The 26,507-nt window shown below is 45.7% G+C and overlaps 1 protein-coding gene across 1 annotated transcript; it reads left to right on the top strand.

Moving 5' to 3' along the window:
* The first annotated feature begins 348 nt into the window (after nt 1-348).
* On the top strand, nt 349-26,507 carry VXN (vexin). The gene is made up of 6 exons (XM_086336757.1): nt 349-500; nt 5,189-5,244; nt 14,382-14,532; nt 18,640-18,701; nt 21,570-21,661; nt 23,944-26,507. The coding sequence occupies exons 1-6, from the start codon at nt 434-436 to the stop codon at nt 24,125-24,127; spliced, it is 612 nt and encodes a 203-aa protein (XP_086192883.1). The 5' UTR covers nt 349-433; the 3' UTR covers nt 24,128-26,507.

Below are 26,507 nucleotides of genomic sequence, written 5' to 3'. Positions count from 1 at the left end.
TTTCTGAAATGATAGGGGAACTGCCGGTACCAAAAATCACGTTTCCTTTTCAGTATCATCCTCCAGCCACGCTTGGCGCTAACCGAGTAGGCGATTTCACTTCATCACCACTTCACAAAAGACTTCCAAATCCACTGCAGCAGGCACGGCAAAATAAAGATGTTAAATACATCCTGGCTGGGAGGGGACTGAAGCGCTAGGCTCCATCAAAGGTTTGCAATAATAGGATTCATAAAAAAAAAAAAAAAGACAGATGGGATTAGAAAATGTTGCAGTGAAGACTCTGGAATGAAATGAGATCACAGCACCAGCCTGTCTTTTGTGAACAGGCACAATGATCCCAGAGCCAGATTGGATTAGGAGACCTCGCGACTAGGGGTTCAGAGAGAGGCCTCCCATCCCCGGGCACTTTTGGGGAGAGAAGGCTGAAACGATGCATCAGATTTACAGCTGCAGTGATGAAAATATAGAAGTTTTCACCACCGTGATTCCTTCCAAGGGTGAGTAAAATTGCCCTTGACTGTTTCCTTAACGTGGCTGTTTCGGTCAGAGGGTAAAAGACAGTCACGTGCTGTTTTACTACGTTTACCCTCAGGTCTCTGAGGTCGGATGGCCTCTGTTGTGATGGTGTTTGTGGGTGTTTCTGAAAAGGGGAGGGGGCATGGACGAACATCGGTCATTGAGAAACAATCCATCAAGGGGGAAAGGAGGGCAGTTAAACACTGAATTCGATACTGGCAAAACCCAATATGCTGAGTAAAACTGACAGTGAGCCATTGTGTTAGGAAACAGGGATGAAAACAAAATTCCCAGGGCAGCTGGAGAGAGACTCTTCTCCAGGGAACAAGAGGGTTCCGAACTGAGAAACAGCTGGCTCTAAAGTATGATTTCTCACTGTGCCGTGAAACAGGAGGGGGGAGCCTGCTGGCAGTGGTCCGATGAAGTGGTCCAAGAATACTCTGACTCAGGCTAGCCTCCGCACAGACCCCAGGGCCACGCTCCCAAACTTAACCTGGAACTGGCACTGCCAGAGGGTGTGACTTTGTAAAAGCCCTGCTGCTCCGAGGGGAACGGTGTCCAGTCCCAGGCAGGGTTCTGTGGCTCTGGACACTTTCCTCGCCCCACCTGCAGGACTCGGCTCTCTGTTCTGCTGCCCCTGCGCTCTCTCTGCAGCCCCTGTCTTGCTGGGAGAGCCCGGGACCCTGGCTTAGCCCTGGGTCTCACTGTCAGACTGAATGAAAAGGTCAGAATATCTGCTGGTGCAGTGACCCCTCTGTTCAAACAACTCCTTTCTTCTTCCCATGTCAGCCATCAACAGGGCCACTGCTGGGGGGCAGGGAGGGACCCAGTCTGGCCGCAGAGAGACAGCCAGCAGAACATAAATTCAGCTTTAGACATTTATTGCCAGTTAGAGGGGAAGGAAAAAGAACTGGGGAGTCTGCCCACGTGCTAAAGTTGGAACTCTCTGGAGATTTTGGAAGGTACCTGAAAAGTCAAAGGTGACCCTCTGACCCAGCAGTTCCAGTCCTGTAAATACACATGGATGCTCACAGGGCAAAACTGAAAACAGCCTACATGTTCTTGAAGAGGGGAAGGGGTTAAAGGTGGTGTCACCAGACTCTGGAAGACCCCACAGCAGTCAACAGGGATGAACTGGGTCTATGTGTGTGGACACAGGTCCACACTTAACCTCTCTGGGCCTGAGTTTCCAATCTCGTACAAAAGGAAGAACTAGAACTCATCTTCCAAGGTTAATATGGGGGAAAATTGAGATACAGACAAAACGTATAAAGCATATAGAATAGTACCCAGCAGGTAGGAAGCACCATTAAATACATCACTTACAGAGTGATTTCTATTTTTATTCTATATTTACAGCAATGAATAACTTGAAAGCATAACATTGAAAGGGAAATAAAGCAGGCTAAAGATTGTTAAATTTGGAAATATGAAACAGTACTATATATTGTTTATACACACATATCTAGAGAAAAGCATTAAAAAAAAACCACAGGCCGGAAAGACACCAAGTTAGTGAGATTAGTAGCTCTGGGGAGGGAGGAAAGTAGAGTTAGAGGTGGGTAAAAAGGGGACCAAAGCTGCCCTCTCGCTTGCTATTTCTTTTGCATGAGAAGAAAACAAATTGAAAGCAAATACAAAAATGCTAAAATGTCCATTTTCTATAAATGTTTTCCATTTAAAAAAATTTTAAGGGAGAAAATCCTCAAAGCTGAATGGCCCTTTTAAATCAAAAACTTATACAATTCAGGAGGAAAGTCATACTTCACCTGAAGAGAATCATTCAAAACAGGGCCTTTGAATCCATTGGCTTAGCAGGCTCATCAAGAGACCTACCACCACGTGTGGGCTGTGTGACCTTGGACAGGCACTCAACCTCTCTGGGCTCGAGTTTCCAATCTTATAAAAAAAGGAAGAACTAGAACTTATTTCCTGAGGTTATTGTGGGTGGGGGGGTGGAATTGAGATATAGAAGACATGTAAAGCATCTAGAACAGTACCTGGCAGGTGGTAAGCACCACTAAATATTGGGTTGGCCAGAAAGTTCATTCAGGGAATTTTTCCATACGATGCTATGGAAAAAACCCGAACAAACTTTTTGGCCAACCCAATGCATCACTTACAATGTAGTTTCTCTCTTTATTCCAGATTTACAGCAATGAATATGCTTAGTCAAAGATAAATACACAACCTTGAATTTCTTTCTTGCCATTTTTATTCACGGCCACCTCCGGGTATTAAACCAGTCATCAGTATTCATGGTCATGTCACTGCTCAGGAAGCTGTTCTCTGGGAAAGGGATATTTACAGTGTTATATTAGACTGTCAGTGGAAGAAGCCTGCCTCTCCCTACACCTTGTTTTGTCTCATCTCACCTCCTCCAGAGCCTCAGGCTCTCAGTGGGAGAAGACGGTGCCTGCCAGGTCTTCCTAAGTCATTGCTTATCAGATAGATTCGTAACTCTTCATCCCATTCCCACCCTTCCCTGCCTCTAGAAATACAAGTTGGTTTGATTTCCTCTAACAAGGGTTATAGTTCTCCCTGGTGTGTCCTTTCCCAAATGCTCCTGTTTACTATATTCAACGTGCAATGAACCAAACATTCACAGAGCAAAATTTCAGAGGCAGAGGCTGTATTCCACCACCCCATCTGTGTAGCCCTAACCCTCAGTGTCTACCTATGAAATAGAGTTAATGAAGAGACCCAACCCCACAGAGTTGTTATGAGAAGTGAATGAGAAGGAAAGAAGCTGTCCATCACCTACTAAAGGCCAATGTGAGCCATTATCACACCTATGATTGTATTATATCCCTCTTTCCAACACACACACACACACACACTGGGTTCAACCTAAATCTATGCATTTAGCTGAGTCATCTTAATTTCTCACAAAAATATGGCAACAGCAAGTGTTACAGTGTTTAAGTAGTTAAAAGGCACAATACAGAGACCAAGTCTGTAACTGAGGACAAGTGTGTATTTTCACTTCCCAGAGAGAAGGGGAGCCCTTAAGGGAAAGATTTCACAGGCACAATTCACAGTAAACATAAAAGATAAAAATCTGTGGTTTTACCAAGAAGTTATACCAGAACTTATTTCCTGAAGCACACCAGTGGGTTTAATTCTAGGGTGAACGGCCTTCAGAATAATTCTCTTGGGAATAAACAACAGTGGGGCGGAGTTGGCAAGGGGAACTGGGGAACTGCAGGAGGAAACGGAGAAAACTCTAGAAGGAGAACTCCTGATGGATGTACAGTCTCCTTCCACCTGCCCTTACCTTGCAGAGACAGATAATCTTAATAACCACCCCTGAAGCCTGGGAACTCACTCTTTGCCAGGCACCAAGCTAAGGACTTGATAAAGATTAGTCCATTTAATCCTCACTGTAACCCTTGCAGGCACTTCCCAGGTGGCTCGGGGATAAAGAATTCCCCTGCCAATGCAGGAGGTTCAGTCCCTGGGATGGGAAGATCCCCTGGAGGAGGAAACGGCAACCCACTCCAGTATTCTTGCCTGGAGAATCCCATGGACAGAGGAGCCTTAGGACTACAGTCCATGGGGTCTCAAAGAGTTAGACATGACTGAGCATGCCTGCACATAGCCCTCAGAGGTGGTTGTGAATTCCACGCCCATCTTCCAGATGAGTACAGGGAGTGAGGATGAGTCAATGACCCTGGTCAAGTTGGGATTCACACCGAAGTGAAAGGAGTGGAGACCCCTGGCTCAACCAGTGCCCTGCTCTCCTGGCTTCAGGGCTGCCCTCACTCTTCAAAAAACACCAACAGAGCTCTCACCTGAGCTCTTACCTGACCTCTGACAAGAGGTCATTTCCATTCCAGGGTAATGACATGGCAGGATTTCACTTCTAAGTCACTCAACATCAATGTGCAAAAGAGATGCCTGGGTGTTTCCACCTCCAACCAAATAAACACCTTTTCCCAACCAAGGAACTTTTTATGGCTAATTGACTCTGAGTTTTTTCATTGTGGTAAAATGTACATTATAAAAACTTTATCATTTAACCATTTTTAAGTGTTCAGTTCTGTGGCACTAAGTACATTCACATTGTTGTCCAAACATCACCACTGTCTGTTTCCTGAATTTTTTCATCTTCTCAAACTGGTGCTCTGTAGTCATGAAATCATAACCCTCCATTCCCTCCTTCCTCCAGCCCAACGTTCATCCATGTTAGAGCAAGTTTCAGAATTTCATTCTGTTTTTTTTTTTTTTTTTTAAGGTTGAATGACAGTTCATTGTATGTCTATGCCACTTTGAGTTTATCCGTTCATTTGTTAATGACTCACCTTTGGGCTATCATGACTAGTACTGCTCTGAACTTTGGTGCATTTGATCAAGGAACATCTAAAATTGCAGTTGCATCCTTCTCTTCTTCCCATCCCCCCTCCCCTGTGTCCTGTGCCACTCCAGGTACATAGCCTCTCAGTATTGCTACTGTAGCTGCATCAGCCTCAGGAAATGAAAGTCGCTCAGTTGTGTCTGACTCTTTGTGACCTCATGGACTATACAGTCCATGGAATTCTCCAGGCCAACCCAGAGATCAAACCCAGGCCTCCCTCATTGCAAGTTGGGTCTTTACCAGCTGAGCCACCAAGGAAGCTCTCAGCCTCATAGGTGTTCTCTAAAACAATTCCTTTCTCTCTCTTTGCAGTGACCAGTCCAGCCAGAAGAAGAGTCAAAAGCTCTCAACATCTCTTAACCAAGAATGTAAGAAAACTTCAGTTTTGATCCTTTTGTTGACTTTCATTTAAAAAGCAATGTCCAGCTTCTTCACTTGCCCCACTCCATCCACGCTCTTAACCAGAAAGGTTTTCTGTAGCCCAGGTTGCTGCTGCGCTGTCCATTGTCCACTTAATCAAAACAACTGACAAATGTCAACCAGACAACAAAAAGCTCTGTACTGGACCCACTTTTGCATCAGATAGTTTTTGTTTTACATATACATTTTCTTCTTTTCTTAAACAGAATCCATGATATGGGTACAGCATCCTTGATCTAGGTGTTCCCCTGTTGTTGGCATTCGTAATATTCCATTTTTTCACTACTATAAATAGCAGTGCAATAAATTTATTTGTACAAAATACTATTGGGGATTAATTCTGTGGTGCATAGGCCTCAAAGTAGTATTAACAAGTAAAAGAAGAGTTTCACCCATCCATCATTGGCATTTCTTCTACTGTGCTAAAGTGGACAATATAACAGTGATTTTTAAAAGATGCTTTCTGCTTACAGTTTTGTCCCATATTACCAGGAATTCTGAACAACTGCCAGGCTTCCAACAATGCTTTTCCATTTACCTCCAACCTCATCAACATTTGGCTTTCACGTTTTTGTATTATTTTTTGCTACTTTAATAAGTACATGCATTACCTTAAAATTAGTTTACACGTCTTTAGAGCTGCTGAATTTCTCATTTTACTTACAGATTTCTTTACAAAAGCTTTCAATACAGTTTTGTACTTTAAAAGATTTATTTTCAAGGCTAATTGTTCCCTCTTGCTTATACTGGAGTTTCTATTTCTATCACAATTTTTTTGTAGAACACCATTTTGATTTTCTAAGGATCTCAATTTTTAAAATCCTATTCTCCATTAAAAAAAAAAAAACTTTCTAAGTGTCCTGGAAGTGAAATTAGGTTTCAGTCATTGTTTTATATATATTTATTACTTTTTAAATTTCTAAAGCAGTATGTTCCCATTGCTGCTAAGTCGCTTCAGTCGTGTCCAACTCTGTGCGACCCCACAGACGGCAGCCCACCAGGCTCCCCTGTCCCTGGGATTCTCCAGGCAAGAACACTGGAGTGGGTTGCCATTTCCTTCTCCAATGCATGAAAGTGAAAAGTGAAAGTGAAGTCGCTCAGTTGTGTCTGACTCCTAGCGACCCCATGGACTGCAGCCTACGAGGCTCCTCCGTCCATGGGATTTTCCAGGCAAGAGTACTGGAGTGGGGTGCCATTGCCTTCTCCAATGTTCCCATTACAAAATTTCAAACACTAAAAAGATGTAAAATATAGTATCAGAAAAATCCTGAGAAGCTGAAGAACACAGTGGTTAGGTATGTCGATTAGAGTCAAACTACCTGGTTCTTATCCATTTCCTAGTTTTAAATCTCTGTTCTATCCATTTCTAGCTTTGTGACCTTGGGCAAACAGCCCCACCATTCTGGGACTCAGCTTTGTTAATGTTAAAATGGGGATAATCGAGAATATATCCCAAGAACTATTGGAAGGAACAAATGATTTAATACACATGAAGTCCTCAGGCTTTCCTGGTGACTCAGACAGTAAAGAATCTGCCTGCAATATAGGAGACTGGGGTCAATCCCTGGGTTGGGGAGATACCCTGGAGAAGAGAATGGCAACCCACTCCAGTATTCTTGCTTGGAGAATCCCATGGACAGAGTTATAGCTCAGAGGGTCACAAAGAGCTGGACACGACTGAGTGACTAACACTTTTACTTTCTTTCTTTCAAGTTCTTGTCCAAATCTGACACATACTGAGCATTCAATAAACACTAGTATTTTTAAGTGAAAATTTCTCATATAACAGTACACAGTTATCATGCTTTATTGCTCAATAATATGTTGTTTTGCAATTTACTTTTTTCACTAAATAAATTTTAAAATCTTTACATGCCAATTAACACACACAGACCTTCCCCATTCTTTTTAGAGGCTGTATGACATTGTATGAATGCACTATAATTTTTCACTCAAACCTAATCTGAAGTTTTCTAGATTATTTAACCAAATCATCAATAAATGGGTTTTCCCCATTTTTCCACTAAAATAGTGCCACAAGAAATACTCTTGAATGTATTTTTATGCTCCTGTGCAAATGTTTTTGAGGGTAAATTCATAGATATGAAAATGCTGGGTCATCAAACTAACACCTTATACTTAAATTTACATAATCCTGTATGTCAATTTTTAAAAAGAAAGAAAATGCTCAAAGGATATAAACACTGAAAAAATTTTATAGCCGTTGCCAAATTCTTAGCAACTGTTCTAAAGTTCCTTTACCAGAACAGTTAAACCAATACTATATGACATCAATGTTGTTACTCTTTGACAATCTGATAGGTGAAACTATTTTAATTTGCATTTATTTAATTATTAATATCATTTTTCATTTTTCATAGATTTTTATATTTTCCCCCTATGAGTTAAAAGACATATCTTTTGCTCATTTTTCTGTCACTTGTATGTCCCTTTTTAAATTGACCTTTGAGAATATTTTTATATATTAAGAAAGAAAGGGCTTTTAATGGGGTTTTTTTGTTGTTAAGGCAAGAATTCTTATTTCTCATGATCCCGAAAAACTTAAGACCACAATCTAGAAAGGAAAGTGCTTTTTAAAATTTATTTATGTATGTATTTTTGGTTACACTGGGTCTTCACCGCTGCACATGGGCTTTCTCTACTTGCAGCGAGCAGAGGCTACTCTCTAGTAAGGTGCACGGGCTTCTCGTTGCACTGGCTTCTCTTCTTGCAGAGCATGGGCTCTAGGCCCTCAGGCCTCAGTACTTGTGGTACACAGGCTTGGCTGCCCCATGGCATGTGGCTCTTCCTGGACCAGGGCTCAAACCCATGTCCCCTGCATTGGCAGGTAGATTCTTAACCCCTGGACTACCAGGGAAGTCCAGAGCTCCTGAGTTTCAAGAAGCAGCAGGTGTCCCCAAAAATGGAAAAGGGAGGGGTTGTGTGTAATTTCGACTTTGAGAACAGATTCAAGTTTGGTATTACAGATGGTCCCCGACGTATGATGTCTTGACTTTCATGACTGCTGTCTTTACTATGGTGCCAAAACGAAATGCATTCGGAAACCATACTTGAAATTTTGAATTTTGATTGTTTCCTAGGCTATCGATACATGGTCAGTTAGTTAAGTCACTCAGTCGTGTCTGACTCTTTGCGACCCTGTGGACTGTAGGCCACCAGCCTCCTCTGTCCATGAGATTCTCCAGGCAAGAATACTGGAGTGGGTTGCCATTTCCTTCTCCGGGGGATCTTCCCTACCCAGGGATCAAACCCAGGTCTCCCGCATTGCAGGCAGATGCTACTTGCTTGTGACTCTGGGCAGTGTAGCAAGCCACAGCCTTCCACCAGCCACACAATCACAAGGATATAAACAGGATATACTTATTGCCATTCTGCATCCAGACAACCATTCTGTTTCTCACTTCCAGTACAGTATTCAACCAGTAACATGAGACATTCAATACTTAATTATAAAATAGACTGTGCAAGAGGATTTTGAGGAGGTTGATATAAATATTCTAAGCACATTTAAGGCAGGCTCTGCTGTGATGTCTGGCAGATTAGTTGTATAAAATGCATTTCGACTTACGATATTTTGGGGGTTTTTATCAGGACGTAACTCCATTGTAAATTAAGAAATATCTGGATTCTGGATTTGAAGGACCACAAATCATTCATGACTCAGGGAAGATCCTTTGGGAATTAGGAATGTTTGGTTCTTATCCAAGTTCTTGCCTTGAATTCCTGACCATAAACAATGTTTGTGTCTGAATCACTGCTTATACCAATGTCTACTAGCTTTATAAGGACAGAACTGTGAGGATAAAATGGAAACTAAATCATACTTTTTAGGAGGTAAATAGGGTCCTAGGGAAGAAATTTCTCAAGGGATTCAGAACCTAAACAAAGGAGACAACTCTCCATGGTAGAGGTGAAGCCACATAGGCATGAGGTATGGGAAGCCCCCAAAACATGGAGCACTGCCTCCTGGAACATCCAGCTGACTTCAGCCAGGCTCTATAGACAATGGACATGAATCTGAGCAAACTCCAGGTGACAACGCAGGACAAGGGAGCCTGGTGTGCTGCAGTCCATGGGTCACAAAGAGTTGGACATGACTTAGCGACAAAACAACAAAACTCCATAGAACCAAGCTCTCAGCTTTCCTGGGAATGGAAATTTCTGAAAAAGACTGCTATGTTTATAGTTTAAAATATTTTTACTTTGAGAAAAAAATGACTCAAGTATATGAATACAACATATAAAAATTGCTTTTATTTAAAAACAAACAAAACAGAAGTTAGGATCTTGTCTTCAAATATGCAATCTTCCTACAGGTAAGAGAGCTTAATAACACTCTCTGGCCTTTGAGCTCTCCTCTGAATTTCTGATTTCCCCTAACTGCCTGACTCATCCTCTGCTCATAAAACTCACATTCAGCCATACATTCAAATTAGAAAAGACAGGAAAGGTCTTTTGCAACTGCTCTTACGTACCAGTATTTACGATTTTTCCCTGAAATTCTTATTTGCATCTAGTCTCACCCCTTGGACTATACCATACCATGTCAGTTTTCTTCCTTTACGAATATCTTTTTCCTCTCTGACTCATTCTTGGTGCCGCAGTTTCTCCCTCTGTGGGCCACTCGTAATTTACATCTTCTTCTTCTACAGTCACACACTCTCCCTTCTCTAGACAGTTTTACTAGGTTTTTCCCTCGCACCCTCTCTGATTCTTAGGCAATGTTATTGACCCTGATGCTGGGAAAGATTGATGGCAAAAGGAGAAGGGGGCGGCAGAGGATGAGATGGTTGGATAGCATCACCAACTCAATGAGTTTCAGCAAATTCTGGGAAAGATGAAGGACAGGGAAGCCTAGCAAGGGAAGCCTACAGTCCATGGGGTCACAGAAAGTTGGACATGACTTAGCGAATGAACAACAACAATTGACATTCTGATTATCCTGATGCTACAGACAACGTAAGAGTAGCTTAAAGGAATAGATTTACACTAAAGCGTGGGTCAGTCAGGCCTCTCGGTTCAATGGAGCCACTGGCGCCAAGATTCACAGCCTCTTCATAATAAGCAGTGGCACCGCCACAGGAAAGATGGAAGAATGAGACTGCAAATGTCACTTTTGCCCCAGATTTCAATCTTGTGGAGAAGGGCTGATCTGATTTTTCTTTCTGGTGATCTGATTTTTTCAAAATGCACCATGCAAACAATTTGCACTTGAAAATTCTTACCTGGATGTCAGCACTACCTTAGGGCTCATGAAACCATGGTCTGAACCTTGAAGACACAGGGCTCCCCTTGGCCTCAGTCTCCCTGTGTATAAAATTAGAAAGTTGAGCTAGAACTTTGCTATGGATCCTATCAGCCCCTAATGATGATGATCCTCCATCATCTAGGTCCCACCTGTTTTTATGACTCCCTACCTGCCCCAAGGTCTCTGACATGAGCCCATCCAAGGAGCATCAACTTATCAGAATATAGCTATTACACGAGTTCATTGTCTACTTTCAGCAGGCGATTCACTAACCTCAGAAAGGAAAACCCAACAGTAAACACTGGTCTCCCCTTTGCCCCTTCCCCAGTCTTACCCCTGTGGTCAAGGAGCTAAAGAGCCTGATCCCAGATTGGTTTGTTCTGAAACTAGAGGCAGGAAGGAACTTAGATTGGGTCATTTAGACCAGAGAATAAGCCAGACTGTTGGGAGCCTTCAGAACCAGCTGTCCATTCCCTGGCATGGGCCTAACACACTGTCCCGAGGCCTCTCAGAGCCTCCCCAACTGTGTGGCATGAGACAGAAGCACAAGGCCAGCTGAGAAAGGGAAATCTCCTGAGGTGAGGCCTCTGCTCTTTCCTTTGCTGCGTTGGCATCCTTCAGGGCCAAGAAGATAATCTGCTGAGGGCCAGGGCCCTAGGTCATGACCTGGGAAGAACCCAGCCTCATCCCCACCCCAGGAAACTTGCATCCAGCGGGGCTCCCTTCCCAATAGCTGAAGCCTCTGCACTCTCTCCCTCCCCCTTCCTTCTCCCCGTCTCCCCTCCACAGTGCAGAGAAGGGAGTGCAAAGGGGGCCTTTCTTGTTCTTCAAAGGGAACTTTTTTTAAAATTAATTAATTTATTTTGGGCTTCCCTGGTAGCTCAGCTGGTAAAGAATCCACCTTCAATGCAGAAGACCCTGGTTCAATTCCTGGGTGGGGAAGATCTCCTGGAGAAGGGATAGGCTAGCCACTTTAGTATTCTTGGGCTTCCCTGGTGGCTCAGATGGTAAAGAATCCAATTAAATCATTTTAATTGGAGGATAATTACTCTACAATATTATGATGGTTTTTGCCATACATCAACATGAATCAGCCACAGGAATCCTTTTCTGAAGAGGAAATGCTAGGCTGTCCTCCCTGGACTTCACAGGCTTTCATGTCCTTACTTCCTAGTTCTACAAAATGGGTTGGAAAACACACCAGTTCTCACTCCTCATTAGAGGAATGCTGAGAGCAGGAAAGTAAAATCTAAAATACCTGTGACAAGAGGCCAACAGTCAAAGGTCTTAAAGCCAGTAACGGGGCTCACATCTCTCCTGTTTGACCTGGAAGTCCACACTCGGGGGGGACCCATTGCTGGTGTAGGGTCCGTGAGTGCTGCCCCAGGCTTGCTGGAAATCCAGCTTGCTAGAAAAGGCTTGCTAGAAATCAGCAGAAACACCTCCCTTCTAATCATTTAACAGTTTATAAACATGTCAACTCAACATACTGTACCCCTCAAACGTATACAACTATATGTGTCAATTATGCCTCAATAAAGCCAAGGTGGAAAAGAATATTTTAAATTATTAGGGAAAAACCCCACCTCCAGCAGTGCCTAGAGGAGAAAGGGACCTAGTTTTAAATGGTCCTGAATTATCATCAGCTTTCTCCAAAGGCAAAAAATTAATGAGTCTAGTTCCCAAAATGGGCCTGAGAAGATTTAATTTCCTAAGCCAGATATGACTAAATTGGGGATAAATTAATTTTCTAAGCAAAGGACTATTTGTGATAAATGGAAGCCAAGAGTGATAGCTCCCCTCCCTCTGTTGGGGACGTGATCAGGCACTGGTAAGGAAATGGACGACATGAGGGAAGAGCCTGCCGTGTTCCTGAAATCTCTGGGAACGGCCAGCAGGGACTGTGCCCCAACCAGCAAGGATGACCCAGAGAATGACCCCACTGCATGGAGTCTCAAAGCACCAGACCTGGGGTCTGAACTCCTGTTTGCATGACCCCAAATGGAGATTCATCTTCTTCATCATCAACAACAATCTGATAGGAGAAAAGACAACTTGGTTTTAATTTCCATTTAATTATGGCTGTCCAGCACCTTTCATATTTACTGGCCACTGGTATGTCTATTATCAATTGCCAGCTGGTTTCTGGCCCCATTTTTCTACTGTTTTTTTCTTCTTTATTGATTGGCAAGAGTTTTATGTACACAGGGATAATTCCCTATTATCTGTAACAAATGCTATACTGGGCCATAATCTTGTGTTTGTTTTTTGTTTTTTTAACATTCATCTTTGACCTGTCTGATGCTCATTTTGGTATGAGAAGTGTGGTCATGAATCCACTTTCTCTAGTGGCCTGATACTTATTAAAGGTCCAAATTTCCTCCACTAAGATAAAATATCACCTTATTATAATATTTAAAATTCAGTCTTATTTGCTTCAGCTTCAACCACAATTGTTTTTTGCAGACAACAGAGGGGAATTCATCAAAGCCTGGACTGTAAGGGCTGAGACAGGTCCACCTCATCAGATACACCCCGTGCCAGGATCTAACACAAACATACCCTCGCAGTATGTCTGTGCAAGGAAGGAGCAAGTGAGCAAGAGAATGAGTGAATCCAAACCTCAGAGAAGGTTCTGTGTAATGCTGGAGGTTCTACCTGCTTCACGGGACTGAATGAGCCCATTGTCATTTGCAGCTATATATAAAAAATAGGCAGGATAAGACCCAAAAGCTGTCGAGATTCCCTTTGTCACCTCACCCTCAAATTAAGATAAAATATAACACTATTTGTCTCAAAGTTTTACATTTAAATTATTCAATAATTTAAATATTTTTATTTTAATTTTAAAGGCCCATCTCAGTGGACCCTGACAAAAGTGGTATTCTTCTTAATGTACTTTTCCCCAAACAACTATTCAGCAGGTGATCAGTAGTGAAAACACTTTAGCATGTAGCACTCTATTCTAGCTTGCCAGAATTCCCACTTATCAGCCACAAGTCACGGAAATTCATGTCACAGCTCCACCTGACACAGGCATTCTGCAAAGCAGAGGAAGTGTGAGTATCCAGGAACCGTGCCTGCTCCACTTGCCAACAGCTTCTTTCTTTTTACATCCAGGGTGTCAGGTGGGGCCCAAGTCCTCTCCCTAGGTCTCTCTAATGGAGCATCCAAAAAGCCATGGCCTACATGAACAAGGGCTTCCACTGAGATGCAGAGGCTGCAAGACCCCAATTTCCAGAGCCATCCCCATTTCAAATTGTTGTTTTTGTTGTTTAGTCCCTCAGTCGCGTTCGACTCTTTGCAACCCTGTGGACTGCAGCATGCCAGGCTGCCCTGTCCTTCCCTGTCTCCTGGAATTTGCTCATACTCATGTCCACTGAATTGGTGATGCCATCCAGCCATCTCATCCTCTGCCGCCTCCTTCTCGTCCTGCTCTCAATCTTTCCCAAGGGTCTTTTCCAATGAGTCAGCTCTTTCCATCAGGTGGCCAAAATATTCCTGTCCTGTTGTTAAACCATATTTGGCTCTGAGGCAGGGAGCTGGCCTCCACTGGGGGCCTGACTCTTTGAAGGGACAGCTGGTGGGGAACCCTCAGAAGCCTCATCTTCCTGCACCGTGGTACCCCTCGACTTGCTGGAGTTCAATACAACGGTTCACTGTCTCGGACCAGTCTCCCCCAGGTTTTCTCACGGCTCCCCACAACAGCTCCAGCAGTTCCAAGTTGGCACAAGGTTCCAGGCCTGGGCCTCTGCTGGGGGTTCTGAGATTCGAGGAGAGGAACAAGGTGACTCAGGTTCTTCCTCCTCCCCGCAGGTGGTGATCGAGTCGGACCTCTACGCACCACGGCCCGTGGAGCTGCTGCCGCACCGCACCGACCGCCGCGACGGTGAGGGCCGCTGGTCGGGCCGCTTCCAGAACCCGCGGCTGCAGGGTCCTCATCCGGCCAAGACTCCCGCCAGGCCTGGTAGGTGCATCCCGGCTCTGCGGCCCCTGGGACCTCCCTGAGGGGCAGTGACCCACTTAGAGTGGCTGCAACGGTGTTTGCGTCCTGGCTTGGCTTTGCTCCCACCACGGCGCGGTCTTCCCTGGGGTCCTCCATCAGGCCGGGTGAGCGGTGCACCTATGGCTGGGGTGGGGCCGCTGCCTTCCGCAGTGCATGCTGGTCCCGCTCTGAATGCACCTGCTCTTGGCCCCACGCACCGCCGCACCACAAAACACCTTCTGCCTTAAACCACTGGCTTCTGGGTCTGCCTGATCTACCACCTAGCTCCAGAGGCAGTTCCGCGGGATTCAGGAGGAGATAAAAATCATTCTACTCTGGGGGAGAGGAAACCGGTGTAGACACGACTTATGAAGTAAAAGAAGCTTACATTATGCTGTATGTGTGTGTATGAAATTATACAGACTCATCAACTGCCATCTTAAAATCCCACTTTTTAAAATTTGAATGGCTTAAACTATTTCAACAATTTATAAAAAGAATTTAGAAACAAATTTGTTTTGAAAGTTGGAAACAGAGTCTTACCTTCCACACTATTTTTAAAAAATGGCTCCCACTCCAGCAGTTAAATAGGAATCTGTGTCTAGCTTGCTGAAGTCTTGATGGTGTTTTGCCTTTAATTCCTGGTTTAGTTTATTTCTGTTATGCCCACAGCCTATAGTTATTCATATTTTTAAGTCCAGAAATACACAAAAAGTCTTGGACGTCCTTTTCAAAGCTTTGGAGTGTCAACTATTTTGTATTTTACAAGAACTGAAATTAGACTCCACTGAGTATGGCTCTTCATCCAACCATCTTCCCTCTTTCCTCCTTCATAGATCTTAGACTAGATCTCTAAAGCTTCTTTGGTTACAAACACACTGATCCTGTTTTTACGAGCCTAAGTATGAGAACCCATAAATCAAGCTATATTCTCTAGTTAAGTGATTACATATATGTCTTTTTTACAGAAAATGAAAGCATGAGGGAAACCACAATCTGCCTTGCAAATTAAGAGGAGATAATTTTTTTCTCTGTCTATATATAGGTGGGTGGGTGGATGGGTTCCTGTGTGTAGAAAAAAAGAATACCTTCTCCATAAAATCATAAAATGAATTTACAGCCATGTTGTTCAAACTTTAATGTACCAGAGAATCACCTGGGAATCTTGTTTTTATACAGAGTCTAATTCAGGACTGAGTAAGGCCCCAGATTTTGTTTCTAATAAGCTTCCAGATGATGCTGACAATGTTGACCCAAGACAACATATTGATGACCAAGGATTTAGAGACAATCTGATGGGTGGTTCTCAAAGGGTGTCCCAGGAACAGCAGAATCACCCAAGAACTTGCTTGAAATGCAAATTTTGGGTCCCACCCAAGACCTGTTTGGTCAAATTCTGGGGTGGGTTCAGCCATCTGTCTTAACATGCCTGCTCCCCAGTGATTCTATTGGACCCTGAAGGTGGAAGCCCACAGATTTCTGCCAGCCCCTGCTGTGGATCTACAGGAGAGGAAATGGAAACCATGGAAAATAGCTGACCTACCGTAGGTCACAGCGCTCATTAGCAACAGAACTGAGATTAAATATCAGGTCTCCTGGTTTCCCAGCTAATTGCCTCTTCCCCTCCAGAGAATAATGTCTTCCAACTGCCTAGTTTCAGGGGCTCCTTTCCTCCCTAAGCAGCCTGTGGAAGCCTGGACTGGAGGAGAGAACACTAAGTTATGAAATGAGGGGACTCTGCCCGGCATGTGACAGTCAGCTCATGCAGGGAATGTGCGAGTCAGGTTAAAAAAAAAAGATTGAGCTGGGCATGGATTCAACTCCCTCAGCTCCCACAATCTGACAGATTCCAGGGGAGGGTGAGAGGGAGGGAGGGTGTCTGAGTCAAAGCCAGGCCCAAGTGCTCTTCCCCAGAAAGGCTGGGCACCGGCCTCAGGCACAAGTCTGCCATCCTCCTCTGAGAAGGACATGTGTTTCAGGGATCTGACATCTGGAGACCCAGTTCTCTCCTGAGCTACAGGAGGAGGCTCCTGGGTTTGCAGCCTTCTCATGTGGCAGAAATATGCCCTGAGGAAGCTTAGACATAGCAGGACTCTGAAGGCAGAGGCCCAGCTGAGAAACCCTCTCAGCCTGCAGCTTTGAGCAGGTGAACCTTAGGTGCCCAGGAAAGAGGATACCCCACCTCCTGGGCTGGTGGAACCTTTCCACCAAAGTGGCCTCAGACATCTCAGAATTAACTTGTGCAAATGTGATTGTCTTCCACCTTTAAACCTCTCTTCCTTTCTCAGCTGGGGTCGCTATCCATCTTTCCAGTAAATCGCTGGGGTGTTGACCCCAACCTCCCACCTTGTCCTCCCCCACCCCTACTCCACATTACCAATCACTGACAATGTCAGCTCCTACATAGGTCTCGTCTCTTCTTAGTACCAACTTCAGGCTACCTGGGTGAGACTTCCTTCATCCCTGGTGTGTAGCAGCAAACCTTGGTTCTCAGCCACCAGGCCCTCTCCCTCCACAAGGCTGCTGGAGGGTCCTTCTACAGCAGAATCTGTTATCCCTCTGCATTAAACACTGTGTCCTCCCACCCCCAGCTGCCCTCCAGACCACACCCAAGGCCCTGTAGGACCCAGTTTTCTGCTCCCTCTCCGGGGCCACCTCCTGTGACACTTCTGTCCCCGCCAATCCATACACAGAACAACCCTGAGCTGTGACCACTCATTATATTCTGCTATATCCTGGACCTTCCCTGACACGGTCCTTTCTGTGGATTGCCCTCCCTGGGTCTCTCTGCCTGAAAAACTCCTCCCAGAATGGGTTAGGGGTTCCCTCGGTCAAGTTTCCCTAGCCCTGCAAGACAACCAAAGAGGTCAGCTTGCCATTCCCTCAGTCATCCTCACCCAGCTTCATCATAATTGCTGTGCATCTTTAAAGACTGCATTTCCTCACCTATTATTATGTCTGCCTGTAAGGACTTCCCCAATAGCTTAGTGGTAAAGAATCCACCTGCAATGCAGGAGAGGCAGGAGATGAGGGTTCAATCCCTGGGTCGGGAAGATTCCCCTGGAGGAGGAAATGGCAACCCACTCCAGTATTCTTGCCTGGAGAATCTCATGGACAGAGGAGCCTGGCGAGCTACAGTCTAATAGTCCATGGAGTCACAAAGGGTCGGACACGACTGAGCACAGCACATTGGAGGAGTGAGGATTGTAGTGAGAATTAAATGAGATGGTGTCTGTGTGTCCCACACTCAGCACAGCACCTGACACAGTAAATACTGAAAAATACAAGCTACTGTCAGCACTTCTGCCAGAGCATGACACATCGTGGTCTGATCTTGGTAGCCTATGACTTCATTTTATTAGCATTGAGATGCTTTCCGTGGGGTGATGGGCGTGTTCTCTATGCTATAGTCTGATAGGATGGGGCTCTACCAGGAACATCTTCCCCAGGAGGGACTCCATCAAAGGCCAGCTTCCCCCCACCCATCACTAGCTACTCAGCTCAACACCTGGATTCCCAGAAGCACGGGCCTCAGAAATAAAGGCACAGAAAGAAGGTTCTCACTTACATCTCAGTCCAGTGTCTCAGGACACTGATAACCTCCGATCCTCCCATGAGAGGAAGGCTCATTTTCACAGAGGTGCGTTCAAGAGCGCAGGGTAAATGATTGATCCCAGCTGTAAAGACTTAACGCCTGATAATATCATGTGATGTGACTCCTTAGGAAGGAAGGAGGAGCTAAGGGCGCATCCTCTGGGCATCTACTACAGGCAGACCCTGTACTGAACACCTTCACACATGTGATCTTGTTAAATCTTAGTTCTAGCCCCTTGAAGAGTGCCAGTAAATATTTTTGAATATTTACTGTGTCAGGTGATGTGCTGAGTATAAGACACATAAACATTGTCTCATTTAATGCAGGTGACCCACTCGACAGTCGCCCCAATCCTGACCCTAGTTCGTGATTTTGCCACTCAGTAAAAAGGCCCTTAGAAATTCCTACATTTGTGATTTGATTAGCTACCAATATAATTGATGCAGAACCAGAAGAGTACCACCGAGTAACATCCCCTCCATTCAACTTTGCAGTGGGGACATCAGAACCCAAATCAGCAAATCTGTGTGGGAATCGAACATATGGCAAAGCTTTGGTAAGTAATCTAGCCTGGTTAGCTGTATCTTCCAGGCTTTAAACATCTCGCCTTATCTGTGCCATGAAGGGAGAACAAGCATCCTTTGTCCCAGGCCTGGGGATTATCAGAAAACTGCAGCTGAGGGTTCTTTGTTCCTAAAGCCTGTCAACTAGCGGTACACCACTGGCTGCTGCTCTCTTTCTTGCCAGATATTCAGCTCTTAGGCAAACAGAAGGTATCACCTAGCAGACATCTCACACGGGGGCGGGGGGAGGCAGTTTCTGTGGTAAGTCCCTGCTGGGTGGAGGTGCCTGGCCAATTCCCAGAGACAGCTATAGGGGTAAAGAGATGCAAGGATCTCGAGTTCTGTGAAAGCACAAAACACCATCATCTCAGAGGGAACCCTGAACTGCCTCCTCCGGGAGTACTGAGGCAAGTGCCGTCCACTGGGGTTGCCCGAGATGGATCCAATTGACCAAGGTTTTATATTTTCCCCTGGCTCTGTCATGGCATGCGGGCTGCCCAGGAGAGGGTGACCTTGGGCAAGGTGGCTCTTGGCGGCCAAGGACACCTGAAGAACCAAAAGCCACCTGCGGCCCACCCACCCCTAGCTGGATGGCTTGTCCTTTCCTGAAGGGGATCACATAGTGCATGTCTGGGTCTAGCTCAGCATCACCCTGTGAAAACACATCTCCCTCATCATCTTCCGGGCAGGAACATGGGTACCCTCAGGGTCAGCAGAGAAGGGGTGAAGTGGTGGCTGAAGGAGAGGTCAGCTTGGGCGTCCTGGACTCTGTGGGCATCAGATCTCAAGACTCATGGATCATGAGAACTAGAACAGACTGGAGAGAATGTCTCAGCCATCTGCTCGTCTTTATGGAACAGACTGGGCAGAGATGTGAGTGCTTCACTCCTGGTCTGGGCAGGAAATCTAATTCAATTATTTCATTTAGGTCATCCCTGTATTAGGAAAATCGCCCAAAGGGCAGCGATGGGACAATCAAGAGCTCCCTGACTCAACCCGGTATCCAGGGGCAACCCAGGGTGGTTTGGCTGTTGCCACAAAGTGAAGGTTGTCAGGCTTGACAGCTTGAACCGCTGCCCCCAGCAAGCCCTGGCTAAGGGAAAGAGGGCAGTCCATCACCTTGGATGAACTTGCCCCCAACCCTGGAGAGGTAGCTGCAGTTGGGAAGTCAGAGAGAGAGGGGATGGGACAAGCTGGTGATGGAGATGTAATCTCAATGGAGAGGCAGCAAGAGGGCAAAGCAGCAGCATGACTGACCCTTTCCTCTGGGCCTGAGACCTTAGGGCTGGAGTCCTGCAGCTCTTCAGAGGCCCTCTATCCCAGGGTGGGGAGAGCAATTCAGAGCCCACACAGTCAAATCTGACTGGATGCTAATATGCGCTGGAGGAAACAGGACGGAGGACAGAGAGGGAAGAAGCGATTTTCTGGCCACTGGCACGACCGGAGGGACAGCTCCCGAGAGGCCACAAGGTGGCACAGTGGCTCTGCCCACAACCCTGGGCCAGCGCGGGAGAGCAGGGGAAGGTGGATCCTGGTGTCCTTGACCTGGAATTTTCCAGCAATTCCAGGAATGTAGTGACCTTAAGCCTTCCCTGGGGCTTGGGGTGGAGGAGCAAAAGGGAGATCCACTGACTGAACAAACTCTGGACCTGGCCCTGCTCAGGGCCCCAGTTCCTTCTCAACTCAGTACATGTCTCTTGAGCATTCACCACCTCCTTTAAGAGGAGAGCCAGCAAAGGGTTAAGTCCCAGACCCTGATCCAAGCCAAGCCATTCCTGGGGAGACTGCACAAGCAGAGGAAACAGAAGTGTAAAGACACGGAATTGGTGGGTTGCCAAAACATGACACACAGGGACTCAGTGCCATGAGGACAAGAGATGGAGATAAATCAACTTGGGCTCCAGCCTAAGGGAAGACTTCCTGGAGGAAGTGGCCTTGAAGGGCAGGCAGAGATGAGGCTCAATCCAGAGAGTGAAGGAAAGGTTGGGTGAGGATGCAGAGTTGTGGGTGAGCATCAGAAAAGGCAGGACCAACCCTGCTGGGACATGTCGGGGAAACAGAGGCAGATAAGGGGGAGTCCTGTTTTGAGGACCTTAAAGAGCAGCAGGTAAAAAATCTGCCTGCAATGCAGGAGACTTGAGTTCTATCCCTCAGTCAGGAAGATCTCCTGCAGAAGGAAATGGCAACCCACTCCAGTATTTTTGCTTGAAAAATCCCATGTACAGAGGAGCCTGGCGGGTTGCAGTCCATGGGATGACAAGAGAGTCAGACATGAAAGAGCTACTGAGCACACACGCATGAAGCAGGGGACAGAGCTGACCTCGGTCCACCCTCAGCCGGGAGGCCCTGCGAATCTGGGAGGGGCCTGGGGTGTGGGGCAGGTCTGGTGGGAAACAAGGAGATCCTGTCCCCGGGTCACTGGCCCTGAGGCTCAGTGGAGGAGAATGTCACTGCACTTGGCTGCATTTCCAAGTGAGAACCTGCAGGATTTGACAACAAAGTGGACACAGATCGGGGGTACTAGGGGGACAGAGGCCTTGGGCTAGAATAAGTTGCTCACTTTCAAGTTTCTGTAGGTGAGTGGTTCCCAAAGTGGGGTCTGGGGACCAGCAGCAGTTGAGAACTTACTAGAAAGGCGGCTTCTCAGGCCAACATCAGATCTACTGAGTCAGAAGCGAGGGTGGGCCCAGTGCTGCATTGACATGCCCCCCTAGGGGAGCCTAGGGCCCAAGGCGGAATGAGGTCCGTTGCCCTAGGTTGATGCCGGTTCAGCAGCTTAGCCAATGCCCTTTCCAGTGGCTCCAGCCAGTGGGGGAGCTGGTGACAGGGCAACAACCTCACTCTCCCTTCTCACAATCCAGATGCCTCCAGTGGCCCGGATCTCCGTGAAAGCCCCCACGGTCCTGGAGGCGGCAGCCCCAGGCTCGGAGAACGTAGCTGTGCTCACCAGAGGGTAAGTGCTGTGCCTCCAGCAAGCTCCCAGGGGTTCCCCACCTGCTCCCATTCTGTGCAGAAGAGTAACAGGTGGCCTGGCTGACAGATCCCACAGAGATGCTGAAACAAAATCCCTGGAAGCCATAAATGACCTTCTAATGAGGGCTATAATCCCGGGTCTCTGTAGCACCTCGTTGACTGTTTCACTAGGATTAAGCTCAAGTGTTTTTGATGGTTTCTACTTTATTACCGCCACTCTTTAGACCTGGAGAAGTGTCATTTGGGAGGAATTTTGGTTAATTAGATAAATTAATCACAGGGCATGGAGAAGGAACTGGCAACCCATGCCAGTATTTTTGCCTGGAGAATCCCATGGACAGAGGAGCCTGGTGGGCCACAGTCCATGGGGTCTCAAAGAGTCCAACACAACTGAGCGACTAACATACACACACACACATACACACAATCACAGGCCATACACAGAGCCTCCTGAAATGCCTCACACATTAGGTTCAGGCCCCCTGCCCAGGTAAAAAGTACATAAGATACAAAGGTTTCAAACCAAATTCATGACCTGCATGTAACTATTAAGGTTTCCCTGGTGACTGAGTGGTAAAGAATCCGCCGGCCAATGCAGGAGACAAGGATTTGATATCTGGATTAGAAAGACCCCCTGGAGAAGGAAGTGGCAACCTACTCCAGTATTCTTGCCTGGGCAGGCCCATGGACAGAGGAGCCTGGCGGGCTGTAGTCCATGGGCGGCTAGAGTAGACAAGACTGAGTGACAAAACTACAACAACAACATTACTATCAACTCTGCTCTAGAACCAGCAGCTAGAATAGCCAGAGCAATACCCACACCCCCAAGGACCACCCCACTGCCTTCAGTGGAACACTAAGATAGCCACACCCTCACTACAATCCTCCAGACTTGGAGGGAGCAGAAAAGTGGCTTCGGGGATGACGAAGAGTGTGGGCTCTTGACTCAGTTCTGCCTGGGTGGCTGGCACTGACGCTGACTTGCTGTGACTTCAGACAAGTTATTCAGACCTCTGTGTCCTCATTTCTTTAAAAACAAAACCAAAAAATGGGGATGATTATAACCACTCCAGGGGTTATTGTGAGAACTGGATAAGATAATGTGTGGAGACCTTGCACCAATGATTGCATCATTTTTCAAAAAGCTTTACAATATGCTAATGGAAAAGACACATGCCTGGGGACATGTGACATGCTCACAGATGAGGGACCATGGGCTATCATATCAGCCCAAGGGGTGCACACCTTAAAAGCTGAGGGAATTAAGGGAGGACCAGGCCAGTGTGAAGCCCTTTTAGATGAAAGAATGCAGTCTAGGACAAACAATAAAAACCAAGCCATCGACATATTGAGATGTGATGAGAGAAAAGTATGATTTCTTTCTCTTTTTTTGGCATACCTTGAGGCATGTGGGAGTTCGGTTCCCCAACCAGGGATAGAACCCACAGCCCCTGCATTGGAAGTACAGGGTCTTAGTCACTGGACCACCAGAGAAGTCCCCAAAATCTAATTTCAATTGCATTAAGTTCTGGTAGCAAGTTGTTCTGAGCAGGTAAGGCTGCTGCTGATGGCTGCAGTAACCAGCAAACATGAACCCCCTCAAGAAATGAGCCGTTTGCCTCTACTGCAAAGCGTTCTTCTAAATGGCCCCTGTGTCCCTAAGTGTAGATATTCTCATGTCATTTTTTTCCTGGACCCTGGCTATAGAAAAGAAAACAAAGGCCGCTTCTTTCACTACAGGAGAGCAAGTGAGGAGGAAAATGAACCTTTATTGAAGTCAGCAACGTGCCGGATGCTTTATATAGTCTTACTTCCCCCCTCACAAAACCCCCAAGAGTTAGATAAAATTATCTCCATCCTACACGTGAGGAAACTGAGGGTGGCCGAGGTCAAGTCACTGAGGTCATAGAGTAAGTTCACTTTCAAGAGCTGACGCATGGTGACGTCTGACCTTTCCAGCAAAATCGTTCGAGTTGAGGGGCGGGGCAGGGGTGGGAGAGTAGAGTTTGGAACAAGAGCAGAACTTGAGATCCATGCGCCGGTGGTCCCAGGTTCACCTCCTTCCCTTCCGCATCAAGGACCCCCTGGGGCGGGGTGAGGGTTGTCATTCTTGCATGAGGCCCAGCAGTGACCTTCCATGTGGTCACAGGTCATAGGGGCCCAGGAGGAACGGGGGTTCCAGCTACACTTGTCGAGGGCAACAGTTAACAGTCAGGCTAAGCAGAGTGACTACTCTCCCTGCCCACCTCGGCTTTTCTGTAGATCCAGACACCTCAAGAAGATGACGGAAGAATTTCCAACCCTCCCCCAGGGAGCAGAAGCCTCCCTCCCGCTAACAGGAAGTGCTCCCTGCGGCATGCCCAGCATCCTCCGGAAAATGTGGACCAGGCACAAGAAGAAGTCTGAGTATGTGGGAGCTACCAACAGCGCCTTCGAGGCTGACTAAAGATGATCCCCCCGGCCCAAGTGCCCTGCGCTGGCCCCAGTTCACTGCACAAGGGGAGGAAACTTCCGGATCGGAACGGAGCCACATATTCACCTCTGCTAGTAGCTGGTCCATGTGCCATCACCCTCCAATACTAACTAATCACCCTGGCTGAGGACATGGGACAGAAACCTCCCTCGAAGGCAAAAGGAAAATGTTCCCTTCTTCGAATCGATACAGCTGTTGGTCTCAAAGTGGCTTTGGGAGGTCATCAAGTTTATATCCCTATGTTTAAGCAAAATGGCACCAAAATCAAACCCACTTTCCCAACCCATTTTAAAGACCTCCAAGGAATCAAGCAGACAATTCCTCAGTCTTCCTTGGGAGTTGTTCTAATTTCTGGTATAAATGTAAGAGTTTGACATTTGAGGCACTTGTAAACACACTGGTTCTCACTGTTCCTGTTACTGTATTTATTTCATCTTGATGAGGTATGATTTTTAGTGACAAAGCGCTTTATGTGTTTACTTAGTAGTTCTAATATCCACTTGAGGGTATCATCAAGATCAGTTTTGATGATCATTTGGCATGATTGCATGAATTCTCTATTCTTTTACATGTGATTTTTCTATAGAAAAACATGATTTAAAAATTTGAATGCTAATCTTTTCTGAAGTGGCACAGTCTAATGGAATTAATAATACCTTGCTTGGGTATGATTATTTTAGCTTTAAAAAGCATTCTCCCATCCATCACTTCTTACATTCACAAAATTCCTGTTAAAGAAAGCACAAGTATTCCCAGTCTACAGATGGGAAAGCTGAGGCCTTAAAAGGGTATGGAACTAGATACCAGATACTAAATACAGGTCCTCATCCTCTGTACTAGACTGCTTTCTTTGCTTATTCTAGCAGCTGATTTAAGAATATGTCTCTGGGGGCAGTCTTTGAAGGAAGCAATTTGACAAAGTTAGAACAAGTACATGATATAAATGAAATGCATCATTATGTATAACACTGAACAAGAAATTCTTGTTTTTGTAGGTTGAAAATAATTATCAATTTCATAGGGTTCAACCTAATATATAATATTATGCTTTCCTTCTTTTAATGGAAATGTCATCATCAATTCTATTATCAATGTCAATAGCCTTAAAATAATAACATGATTATGACAGCTACCATTTATTATATGCCTCCTGTGTGCCAGGTGCGATTCTGAGCACTTCACATACATTATCCCAATCTTCCTATCAACTCTGAGTAGGTGGCCTTTCCCATTTAGTAGACACAGCTTTAAAGCAGTTAAATGACAAGTCTGAAGGCACCCAACCCATAGCTGGCATCATGGGTTCAATGCCTATGTTGTATCTACTCCTTTCTACAGAACATTCAGAACATAGAGAAGATCCAAGGCTAATAAATAAACTTCATCTCAAATGCTGCTGCTGCTGCTGCTGCTAAGTCGCTTCAGTTGTGTCCGACTCTGTGCGACCCTATAGACGGCAGCCCACCAGGCTCCCCTGTCCCTGGGATTCTCAAGGCAGGAACACAGGACATAAATGATTGGCACAGACTGCGTGGAGTGCTGTGTGGGGCTGGAATCTGAGATAAAGGAATGTAGTGATCAATTGGTAATGTCTGCCTGTGGAGCTGATTAATGGGATGTGCCTTGTATATTTATCATTTGTGGCCTCAAGTCTGCTTTCCAGAAGGTTTGTTTTCTAATTCAGAAGCTTAAACTAACCCAACTCATTTAACAAAACCAGCGACTTCATGGTGAAATTTAATCTGAGACCAGGTTGGAAATTGCCATTTCTTAGTACAAAGGGAACTTTTGCCAACATCACTGGTCTCAGACACAACAGTTATTCACATGCTGCTGCTTCATGGGCGTGTGTTGCTTTTTGCTCTGGGAATTACCTGCTTCCATATCTCCAGGTGAAATGTAAGACGACATGGGGGTAAGAGGCCTGGGCTTTCACCTTGCTGACCTCTGCTCTTCAACTGTTGTTTTAGACTGAACACCCAGTCCTCCCAACAGAACATAACTTGGAGATGTGGACATCAAGGGCTCTTTCAATAAGGGCCACAGTGGACTGTGTAATATTCTTACAGTGAACAGATGAAGGAGCCTGGAACAAAGATAGGGAGGGAACAGGTGATTTACACTGGACCTGTCAGACTATCCTACAACTATTTATTTTAACTTATTTACTTTACAACTGATGTCCTCTATTTGTATGTGGCAGCTGGAGATATATGTAGGATGGAGCTTATTTATTTTTCATTTAAAAATTTCATGATGAAGTGTTTGCCTCATGTAGAACATTTTCATTGGCCAATTGAAATAAAAATAAAGTATGCTTTGTTTGTGACATTAATAAATGCCCACAAGAGTA

This window comes from Bos grunniens, chromosome 14 (genome assembly GCF_055505025.1).
Source record: "Bos grunniens cultivar Pamir isolate PY7600 chromosome 14, Bosgru_T2T1.0, whole genome shotgun sequence".
NCBI classification, from domain to species: domain Eukaryota; kingdom Metazoa; phylum Chordata; class Mammalia; order Artiodactyla; family Bovidae; genus Bos; species Bos grunniens.
The sequence above is the reverse complement of the archived record's forward strand: the minus strand, read 5'-3'. Positions and strand labels throughout refer to the sequence as shown.

Excerpts from the sequence above, each read along its gene's own strand:
- VXN (XM_086336757.1), top strand. The coding sequence starts at position 434 with ATGCATCAGATTTACAGCTGCAGTGATGAAAATATAGAAGTTTTCACC. Across the intron at positions 5,245-14,381 it reads AACATCTCTTAACCAAGAAT|GTGGTGATCGAGTCGGACCT; the intron begins GTAAGAAAACTT and ends TCCTCCCCGCAG. Across the intron at positions 21,662-23,943 it reads GTAGCTGTGCTCACCAGAGG|ATCCAGACACCTCAAGAAGA; the intron begins GTAAGTGCTGTG and ends GCTTTTCTGTAG.